The sequence below is a fragment of the Lepisosteus oculatus genome, chromosome 2, assembly GCF_040954835.1.
Source record: "Lepisosteus oculatus isolate fLepOcu1 chromosome 2, fLepOcu1.hap2, whole genome shotgun sequence".
Classification (NCBI taxonomy): domain Eukaryota; kingdom Metazoa; phylum Chordata; class Actinopteri; order Semionotiformes; family Lepisosteidae; genus Lepisosteus; species Lepisosteus oculatus.
Window position 1 is genome coordinate 17,796,930 of NC_090697.1, and position 11,515 is coordinate 17,808,444.

The 11,515-nt window shown below is 37.5% G+C and overlaps 1 protein-coding gene across 1 annotated transcript; it reads right to left on the reverse strand.

The window, feature by feature from the left end:
* Positions 1 to 572: 572 nt before the first annotated feature.
* sox7 (SRY-box transcription factor 7) lies at positions 573 to 11,279 on the reverse strand. Its single transcript, XM_006626083.3, has 2 exons — positions 10,642 to 11,279; positions 573 to 2,129 (listed from the first exon to the last, which is right to left on the reverse strand). The coding sequence occupies exons 1-2, from the start codon at positions 10,871 to 10,873 to the stop codon at positions 1,240 to 1,242; spliced, it is 1,122 nt and encodes a 373-aa protein (XP_006626146.1). The 5' UTR covers positions 10,874 to 11,279; the 3' UTR covers positions 573 to 1,239.
* Positions 11,280 to 11,515: the final 236 nt, after the last annotated feature.

The window sequence follows — 11,515 nt, forward strand, 5'->3', positions numbered from 1 at the left end:
TTATCAAATGAAAATGTGTTTCTTTGCAACAAATTCTTGCAAATCATATTTTCTGTTTTCTTTTCCATCCAAATGTTAGAGACACAAAAGTAAATTTAACTGAGAAAAGGTCATATTTTACCCCTCGTTTTAACCCTGCAGGTTAATTGTCATTCTCCAAAACCAATGTATTCTTTCATTGCTAACTGTCACTTCAATCAAATTGAGTAACATGTTTTCCCAATTCAGGAGAATCAGTCCAGCAGTTGCCATCGGTCCTACATCACTGGATGTTATCAACGGACATTAAGCTCTGTACTGTTCAAGAGTAGTGCTAGGAAAAGACACCAAGAGCCCGGAAAATATATGAGAGGTCACTGATTGTAGTTCTCCCCACTTGCTCAGAAAATAGTGTTCTTTGACAGGAAGAGATAAGCAAAAGAGTGGTAGAAATGGGAAAATGAATTGTCTGTCTGCAACCATCAAGACAATAAATGGGACAGTCCATCCTGTTGACAGCTATTCTATTGACCAAATGTATAGCTGTTCTTTTTAATATATATATAAATATTTAATTGACGATATACTGCGTATAAAATTTTGTATTTTATTTAAATTAATTTCATTTCACAAACCTAAATCAGCATTTCTTCTTATTAATATTATTAACATTATTATTTCAGGAGTACATACTGTATGTAGAAGACAGGGAACAGAAGACTATCAAAACTCTATAAAGTGTTTTCTTCATATTACACCAATATCAATAAATTCTGGACATTATCATACATTCTATGACGGGATTTGCTTTAAGACGTGCCTGGGTATTGTTGATTATAGAAAAATAAAAAATAAACCCCTCAGTGGGTAAAATCCCAGTTCATTGACATGATACAGAGAGATTAGCCCAAGCTCTAAAGAATCAAACACAACAAAGAAAGAAAACAATTAGTTTAAAACAAAAATGCATATAACCGTAATGTGGAACATTATGCTTAAATAGGTAAGATAGCATTTATACATGCCACAGTGACAACAAAGCAAGAAAACTCAAACACTTCCAACAAGTCTTGATTAGTCCAATAGAGCGCAAAATGGAAATAGCAAAACAATATGCTTTATTGTGTAGTGTTTGTGCAACCCTGAGATGTCTATGAGCCCAGTCCTTTCTCGCTCTGTCTGTCTTTGTCTCTGGCCATAATACTGTGCTTAAGGGCCCCTGAATTGCTTCTGTCTCTTTTAGTCAAGGGGCAGGGTCACTTAGGAGATACTGTAGTTGTTGTAATAGGCTGCTGTTGCATCGGCAAGCACCGAGATCAGGCTGGTTTCTGAAGAACTGGTGGGACAGGAAACAGAAGTTGGTGTGACCTGAATGTGCCCAGTGATGGTCATGCCATTTTGGTCAGGGTGACCAGTGGAGTTTAAGTATTGGTCAAACTCATTCCTGTCCACCTCTCCCAAGAGTTCTGCCTGGCTCAGCTGATCCAAGGTCTCCAGGTTGCTGTGCTCAGGAGGTGGGGACAGCTGCCCGAGGTGGCCGTGCAGATTGTGATGCATGGTGGGGTAAGGAGGGCTGTAGTAGGAGAGCTGGGGAGGACAGCTGGAAGGGGGAGGGATCATGGCAGCCCCTGTCTGGGGCAGGGGCATTTGGCTGAGGGGCCCCCCACAGTGGATGGCACCCTGGGAGAAGTCAGAGTGGTAGGTGGGGCCATTCATATGAGGGGGGCGGGGGTCGTCGGGGCAAGAGGAGGAGTAGAAGGAGGCGTGATCGTGGTCGATGGCGTCCAGCGGAGACATCTCTGGGGGCGTGGGCAGCCCGTAAGGGTAGGTGTCGAAGCCGCCGCTGGAGCTCGGGGGCTCCCTGAAGCTCCTGATCGTGGGCAGACCGGGGCTGGAGGAGAAACCGCTGTCCTCCTCCTTGTCCAGCCCCGGCCGGCAGTTGCGGTTGTCTGGGAGGACGTTCTGGTCCGGGGACAGGCCGTTGAGCAGGAAGCCGGGGTCGACGCGCTTGCAGATGCGCTTGAGCTGCTTCTTCCTCCGCGGGCGGTACTTGTAATTCGGGTAATCCTGCATGTGCTGGACCCTCAGCCGCTCCGCCTCCTCCACGTACGGCCTTTTCTGCGGCGGGGTCAGGGCTTTCCAGGACTTGCCTTAAAAACCGAGAGGAAAGAGGATTTAGTTCAGTGCGTCGCAGTTTCTCCGCTGCCTCAGGAACTGCGTTACAGACACTTTGTGTTTTCCCTCTCGTGAAAACAACACGTGTCAGACAGTCGCCATATTAAAAAAACCAAAGCAGTGAGAGTCAATACAAATCTGAGGTTCTTAAAGCAATACTCGTGTTTTAAACAGAAAATAATGGTATCAGAGGCATGAATAAAAACTGTATTTGGAAGCTGGTCTAAAGTATTGTATATTTTCTTTAAAAAAAATAAAAACATGTATCATACACAACATTTGCAACTACAGATACGTTAATTTTAGATTAGTGACGTACTGTACAGTACTCATACGGAGAAAAAATAAGATGGTGAAACTTTCAACAGATTGAATGCTAACATATTTTACAAAAGAGATACCATAAAGGGAAGGAAACAAGTTTATATTCTTAGACATCACAGGACAAGTAAAAATAAAAAAGCAACAAACAAAACAAAATTAATTACATTAGAATCACACTTGTTTGGGTTATTATTTCCAGTTTTAATGTACAGTATCTGCTTTTTTGCTTTATGATTCCCAACAGATTGTATAAAATGTGTCTTGTTAAATACCTGTAAAAACGCTTTGTGCATCTGTACGTGTGTATATACATACTCGCTGTTTGTAAATGTTTTGTCGTGAAATGTTAACGTAGCTGTAGCTGTTATTCACACAAACTTTCTCAAATATCCATGCCAGCTGGCAGTGGCATCACGGGCACTGTTTTACTACAGTACCCGCAACCCACGAATAGGATACACTGTGTTCTAGATCCGGATTAACAAATCAGGCTGGCAAGGTTTCCAGCTCCAAACTTTTTTCAGTGAGTCACCTCACACATGGTACATGAAGCAAATCATTTCCTGACAATGAACTGAACTAATTTCACAAAGGAGAGCTGCAGGCGTATGTACAGTACAGTAACAACATTACTGCGCTGCTTTGACGTACCGGACTGGCTCCGCTAAACTGCCGCTTTCTCGAAAACAATACAATAAGATGAAAGGCTCGAAAACTCTCCAAATATCGTGGAATTTTCGGTTGACTCACTTCGAATTAACCTTCCTACCTTGATTTATGTTTCCCTTTTACGTGCTTTATTATGAGACGGGAAACGCTGTAGGAAGCAAGTTCTTGCACTAACTGTAATCATGGATTGGAGTCGTCTGCATTCCAAAATTACAACCTAAACTATTCTCCTGATGTTTTTAATTTCTTACATATCGTAAGACAAATTTAGTCTATTTCTTAGATTAGATGCGCTTTTAGCACAAGGAACAACCAACCCTTTTTTATCAGTTTCAAACTCTGTTCCTACATCGGAATAAGATTTTTAATGTAAGAAGAGATTGCAAAAACAGAATTCAGGATTTCATTTCTGAAAAGTAACTTTTTCCTAAATTATCAATAAAAAAAGCCACGCTGACTTAAGCCTGTTTCGTATGAATGTTACACGACAGTATGTGTAGGTAGAAATCAGCATAAAAATCACAAGGTATCACATATTCATAATGATAAAGGCTTTTGTTTTAGTAACTGGATAAAACATTCTCATCAAACCTAAATAAAGCTCCGATAAGAAAAAAAGAAGCAAACACATGGATTTCATGACAGAACACCCAAATACAACTAGAGTCCTGAGATGTTGTTGTTGTTTTTTTAAATTTTAAACCAGGATTAAGATCTTGAGCCATAAAATGTGGGAAGATTTAAAATAATAATCATCGTTTTTATATGGCACGTTTCATAACACTGCTGCATTTGATACTGACCCCTGATGATGTAATTGTAATGTAAATTCATACATAAGGATCATGGGATCCTTAATCCAAGTAGCAGGACCTCCTTGGATTAATGTTTTAATTGAGGGATGGCAACTCCTAGAGCACAGTGTTCTCAGTCACTGTACCAGAGCACTGGCCTGGAACGTCCAGGTCAGATTGAAGAGTGCCACTGCCCCAACCACAGCACTCACAGCAGTAACCTAGCATTCCTCAGCCCGTGGACTTGAGGATCAGAAAGTCTTCCGTGACTAATAACATTTGGTGCTTCAAAAATCAAAACGCTTCCAACATACTCACATTAATCAGGAGAGTGTACAAGACATGGGTGTAGTATTTGCAAGGTGCATGCTGAGTTCCTTTCAAAGTAATAAATAAAAATGTACAAAACAATCTGTTCACTATCAAGGGGAACTTTTTCCACCTAAACCTTTTAAGACTATATGTCAACTACCTGCAATTTAATTTGCCAGTGTACTTATTGGATATTATGAAAGGTCAGATACAAAACAGAAAAGTGAGACTAAAAAGAAGAACTGAAATAAAAAAAAATCATCTGATCAGTTTTCCTCAAACTCAAACTCATTTTATAAACCATGGAAAGCACAGGCAGGAAATCCTAGAGGAGATTCAATACCTCCAAACACATCATACATTGAAAGCGCATCCTGACAGCTAAATTGGGACAAAGTGTTCTCTGAGTAACAACACTTGCACCTCCAGCAATTAATTATTTGTGGAATTCAGTGAAAACTAATTAAAATAACATACATGTGTATTTAATTCTTGACTTCAATATTACTATACTGAAAACACAGTCCATATTATTTATTGATATTATATGCTGTACATACAACGAATAGTGTTTTCCTCTTTTCCTCAAATATTACTGTAGTTCAGAGTTCACTTTCAAAAGAGTAAAGAAAATTATAATGTTTACAAAACAACACAAAAAACTAATAAAAATCATTGTTCAAATTAGAACATAATTTGTCACCAACAAAATTCTTATTCACTGAATTATTCCAGATATTTAGAAATTACAAATACAAAAAAAAGAACAAAAAGAAAATACTGTAGGTCCTTCTTTTCCCACAATTACTGGTGTTGGTGTTAAGCTTTTAAAACTATAGCATACACTTCATATACGCATAATGAATTTATTATGCAACATTAACAATTATTCTGTTTAAATGTGACTCATTGAGGGCTTGCAGCTTGCCAGTGGAACAAGTCCACTTTCCAGTCCTCATTAACTCCTGTATATGAAATGCCAAAAAAGGCATGTTCGCAGTAAGAAATGCGAAGTTGTTCATGCAAATGTGATGTCTTCATACATGAAAAGCACGCAAGATCATCAGTGTTAGTCATACTGCAATAATGTCATGATGTCAGTGAAAAAGAGAAGCTCTAACTGAGAATGTCGTTGACAGAAACGTCACGACATGAGGTTCAAAGGGGACTCAGTGTCCACCCATCAAATATCGCTTGATCCCAGCAGTCAATTCTACCTAGCAATCTACTAAAGTTGCTAATTGATAGCAATTGATTGCTAATAGGAACAATTGATCAACTGAGATCCACTCAATTACATGTAAAACCTCAGGAACCCAATTACATCATCAGGGGTCAGTATCAAATGCAGGCAACCTGACATCAACTTGGCTGTTAGCAAAGGAGGCTGTGTCCTGCTTGTAGGGGATCATTGTCTTGTAGCTATAGTGCAATGGTGAGGACTATTAATGCCAGCTTTAAGAATCATCTTGGTTTTGGTGATATAAACTCCATGCATAATTTTATCTTTGAGACTGGCGCTGGACTCACTGTTACAGCAGCACCAGTATCAGTGTAAACTCTTAATATTTGAATGTCGTAATGCCCATCTCCATATTGCAAAATATCATGCATGATTTTCTGCTACAATCTTTGACCTACATATTACTGGACCTGTACTTTATCAAGCACCACAATGTTTCTGCATCTTGCACGCTCATCTTAGAACACAATTTTAAAAGTGCCATAATTAAATGCACAAGTCACAGCATAAATGACTTCCTACTGTGCTTTTCCTGTTAGAAAACTATGCAAGTGATGACATCATATCAAAAATGAAACTGAAATGACTTTTATTGCAGAAACCAAGATAATGGGCTATTCTTCCAAAGAAAATAATTCTAAAGTCTTTTCATACATTTACCCACAAAGGAAAATTTAAAGGGATATCCTTCATTTAAAACAAACTCCTCCATTTTCCTGCACTGTTCTTCATGACCATGGTTCCCACAGCTTATTATGTAACGTCTCTAAGTGATATTAAAGAGTTACAATATACTGTAGAATCAAGGGAATAAAGTAAAAAAAGACCAGTAAAGTCCCAAAAGAAAGTAAGTATGGGCTAACACCACCACTGCTCTTTTTTATGAGGACTGTTCTGAGATCTGAACACACATTTGAACTTCAGCATCATCATCAAGAAAAGGGCAGCAAGAATCAGAATTGTGAGCTTGTCTAAACAGTGGCAGCTGTTGATTTGATTTTTAAAAATACTGTATATATCCCTCTATCATTGAAATACTAAAGTAAGAAAACCTAAAAATGCAAGTGTTTGTGGCATTATTATACATAAATCTACAGAAAGTATCCTACATTTCTGGTTAAACTACATAGGTAATTATCCTCTTAAAATGACCATTCTATGTATTGTCTGGCTGAATGGATAATACCATGTTTATGAAAGGACTTTTTAAATGGTTTTATATTATGCAATAGTATATATCTGACTGAGTAACTTATTTTTAAAGATTTCTTTTTATCCCCTTTAATGGATTTCTCCCACTAATTTCTGCCTTTTGCAGGCTTAATTTGTAAGTTAGTAAAGTGCAGGAAAAAAAAACGTGTTTCCCATTAGTTCCTGTATAAACTGTTTATTGTATTATAAAATATGTCTCTCAAAACATAATATGTTCAAAAAGTAAGTGGAGGTTGACTTGACAAAGCAAATGTAAGTCGATTAATGTAACGTTTATTGATGCCTTTAACTTCTTAATTGTTCAAGATGCCCTGCATTGAGTAGTTTTCAGATTTGTTAATATATGCACAGCTCATGTCTGAAGTATACTTTTCATATGCCTATTGCACTAATAAAGATGAAGGAAAAGACTCATGTACAGTCTTGCAAACACTTAAACTGGAATATAAGGGATATTTGCAATGGTGCATCTAATTATATAAAGTCTGTAACATATATGTGCTGGAGGCCAATTAATGTCTTTTCCACGGTTTTGATCATTGGGTCCATTTTTGTAATAATATCTACTTTATATATTACCTTTCATGACACATCGTCACGGGCTTTCCAAGCAAACAAGACGACGAATAAAACAGTTCAGACAAGGACAAACAAATTGAATACAGACATAAGACGGGATTTGAAGGTAGTGACTGACTTGTAAATCTAATATGTGCTTGGAGATCATTCCACTGGCGGAGTAACAGTGCAGACTGCACAGTCTCCAAGGTCTTGGAGTTCAATCTCGGAAGTGGAAGAAAGTCCAAGGAATCCAACCAAAGTGCAGGTGTATAGACAGATAAGGAGCAGTTCTTTGATGGACTGAGGAATCAAACCATTCCAAGTCCTTAAAGGTGAGCAACCGTGTTTTAATTTGTATTCTGAAATCCTGAACTAAATGAATGCTTTAAAATTCAATTTTGTTAGATTTTAAACAAAATAAGACATACTAGATTAATGTTGGTACACTAAATAAGATGGATTCATCTTAATTGAAATCGGGAGTAACAAGTACTGTATTAAATGTCATGCTTTAGAAGCCCCCTATGACACATCTTTTACTGATGCTATATCTCTACAGCATATAGTCACTGTTTCCTGTCATACAACCAACAGCCAGTTTTTTAAATCTCTGGAATTCTGTCAGATTGGCCTCGGAACTGACTGACCATGCAATAAGAGGTTGTCTGGAATAGGATTTGATCAGAGGTTCCTCTTCCTGAACTGGAATAGTGATAAAACACTGAAATGGTGATGTGCAGCTAGGACAGAAGGGCAAGGAAATCCTGTTTAAGACTTCACAGATTGCTTTAGAAGAAAAGTAATGTTAACTTAGATTTTGTTTAAAAAAACTACATAACAGAAGCAGTACATAAAGTTAATTCCTGGTTGCTCATAATTTAAAGATCGTTCGCCCACTCGCTCTAGTTTGCCAAGGTATGGTTCACTGATAGACTGACTTGTTTTCTGCATGTGTCAGAATTAAGGTGGAAGGAAGGTAGTGCATCAGACTCCACTTCACCCAAAGGATGGGGAAATAAAGCAACAGGAAGAGTCTGACCACAAAATAAGGTCAATGAGAAAAACAGAACTTGAGCTCTTTCTTCTCTTTAATCGGCATGCTGCGTTTAATCTTGTGATTTATTTTGCCAGTTAGTTATCCATGCTTCTTACCCAACATATTCCGGGATTTTAGAAGAGTCTCAAATGTCTGAGTGTAGTTTAGGGTACACATTGAAGTTGAGGTGCATCACCCAACACAATTAACATATAAACCACCAACAGTATATTTTTTTATATGCAGTTATAGGGTTTTTTGTAGTAGAGAATATCAGTTACTGTATGGAAATCCAGTGGCCAATAACTGACCTTGCAGTTTGAACACAGTCACAGAGTGCTTCAGTGTTTCACTTTTTTAAAATGATGATTTGCATGATTTAAGTTAAAAATCTAGCATCCACAAATGAGGACTGAAGAGGAAAAATTTGGGGTATACAGCCCCAAATATTTGGTTGGCATGAAAGCGATTTTAGATTTTTCAATTTAGCAATGAAACTCTTCTTTTACATTATGTCCATATTAGTATCTTTACCAGTTTCAAAGTACAGCTTTATTCTGACACTTTTTAAATCAAAATAATCTTCATATCACATGGTATTCTAAAGATCATAGACCAATACAGGTCTTTGGATACATGCATCAAATATTGCAGGTAAATTAGTATCATTCAGCATTCTTGTGTGCTTGCAAGGTGGTTTTGAAAATATCATACAATTGTGACATTATTTGTCGGTATTATTTTTAGTTATTTCAAATGATAAAGATGCTATAAACTGACAAGAAGACGTTGAAGTGAGTCAATCTAAATTTTATTATATAAAGTCTTGATTTCCCTGTTGTTTATTGTTGTTAATGTGTGTCTTTTAAAGATTCATTCTTAAAAGAATTGTTACTGCCATGGAGCCTTAAACCGTTTTAAAGTCTGTATATTTCTAGTATAAAAAGGCTAATTGGAATTTTGGGATATTTTAAAGCTCATAGAATAAAACTTAGTTGCGAAAATAAAGTTAAAAGGGTTACCTTGACTACTGTGTGAAGACTATGAACTCTTATGGGAACATACAAATTAACAAATACGTAATTTTAAAAGTTTTGTACCGTTATTCACCATTATTAGCTATTTTCTGAATATAGCTCTATAGCTATAGCTAACATCAGTTAGCCGGACTTCACAGTTACTGAATTTGAGTCGGTCGATTCATAGCGCATCCATTGAAGGTTATCGGTCACTATCTTTGTTAAACAGAACCTTGGTGCTGAAAATGAGCACTATGCGCTACCGCAACTCGTCACATGCTTCAAAAACATATTAAGAACTCCGGTTTTGTTTCTAACCTAGACAAACCCAACGAAAAATTATTCATTTGAATGTGGAAGTATATAGAAATAACCAATAAGGTACAGTTAAAATAACTTCAGAATAAACTTTTTAAAACAAAAAATCATTAACGGCCGTAAAGTTGATTTGAAATAATCGTTAAATTCAATCGCTGGAGAAAACCCCTTTATAGGTTTTTTACGGTGTTACAAAAGCGCCTTGAAGCCCAAACGAAACTCTCATGAATGTAATATTTAGCTTTAACATTACAGCATTCATATAGAAATATAATCAAAGGCAGCTATATAAAAACATTTCTTTAATTACACCTTTTATATATTCACAAGCATACAGTATTACTACATCAAACACATTTAGATCAGATTCTGAATTACATTTAAGACACCTTAAACGAAGCTTTGTGAAAAGCGTTGAGTTTGTCCTTAACCTACAACTTTTTTTCTGAAATTTTGTGAAAAAACGTTAAGTATGTCAAGGTTTTATTTTCATTTATTTTACAGCTTGAGCTTGAGCTTGCGGTCAAGCAGGTTTTGCCGACTTCGGTTAAGGTACTTTTCACTCTCAGGTGTCAAGTAATCTTCGAAGTGAAGGTACTTTAACTAGATGTACAGTATCCTACTGTCAGTGCAGGTTCCTTTCGCTGTGTGACCTATTAAGAAAAGTTTTCTCTAAGACTCTACCAGGTTCCGCATGTAATTTATTTTAGTGTCAGACTTAACCATTTCTCCTTAAAATAAAACTGTGTCAAATTCAATTAGAATTGAGGAAGGTGCAATAAAAATTGATTTCAAGCAAAGAAAAGCTTAGATGTTAAGTAAAACAACATTAAATTATTCATTATAAGAAACAGCTCTAACCCATACATGAATGCATGTAAAAGGACACTCAGTTAATTTTTCCTTTAAGGCTTTTCTGTACTGTTTTCCCAATTATTGAAAAGCACAATATACTGTATATGTGAATGCAAGACGCCTTGCTCATCCGATAAATCTCACCTAACATCTTGCTGAGTTCTGCATTGTGAAGGTCGGGGTTCTGGACAGCGAGTCTCTTCCTCTCGTCTTTAGCCCACACCATGAAGGCGTTCATGGGTCTTCTGATGCGGGGCTCCGACCCTTTGTCCCCCGAGGATCTGTGCGCAGTGTGTCCTTCGGGCAGCTCCCCTTCTCCCGCGGAGCGCTCGAAACTCTCCGGCCACGAGGAATAGGCACTAATCAAAGCAGCCATCTGCGAGTCCTGGCTGTGAACGTCAGCTGAGATTTTCACTTTCCCTTTTCCGGAATCTTTAGTAATTAATCGTTGATATTATTCTAAATCGTATTATTTTTGTATTCCTAGTTTATTTGTCCCCCTCAAAAACGGCTATTTACTTGTTATTTGCGTTATTTTTACCTTGGGGGGGAAAAAACCACAATATGTCCAAACTTTATAACAAATTTAAAAGAATCCCCTTTCGTTTAAATACTGATTTTGTCTGACTCTCCCCTCTTACTTGTTTTCAGTGTTTCAATGAGCCATTCATTTGGTCTGCGGTAAAAGTAAAAAATTGCTCCTTCCCCAGACTTTCAGAAGTGTGCTGAACTCAGCCCTCGTAGACTGTGATTTACTCCTTCCTCGGGTTTGGGGAAGCTCTATTTATATTTGTGGAGCAGGTTCCAACTGATGCCCCGAAGGGTTTTGCGGCTCCTCCTCGTTTGCGACTTAACTTGAGTCAAGAGGGGAAGATCACCTCATCCAACCTGTTATAAAATGAAAACTGCGCTCGTACTTCCCACAACATTGGTCTTTGCGTTCTGGCTTGACGTTTTGTGTAATTAACATTTTTTTTTTCTGTTTAAACAACCTCATCTTATCCCTTCATACAGTACA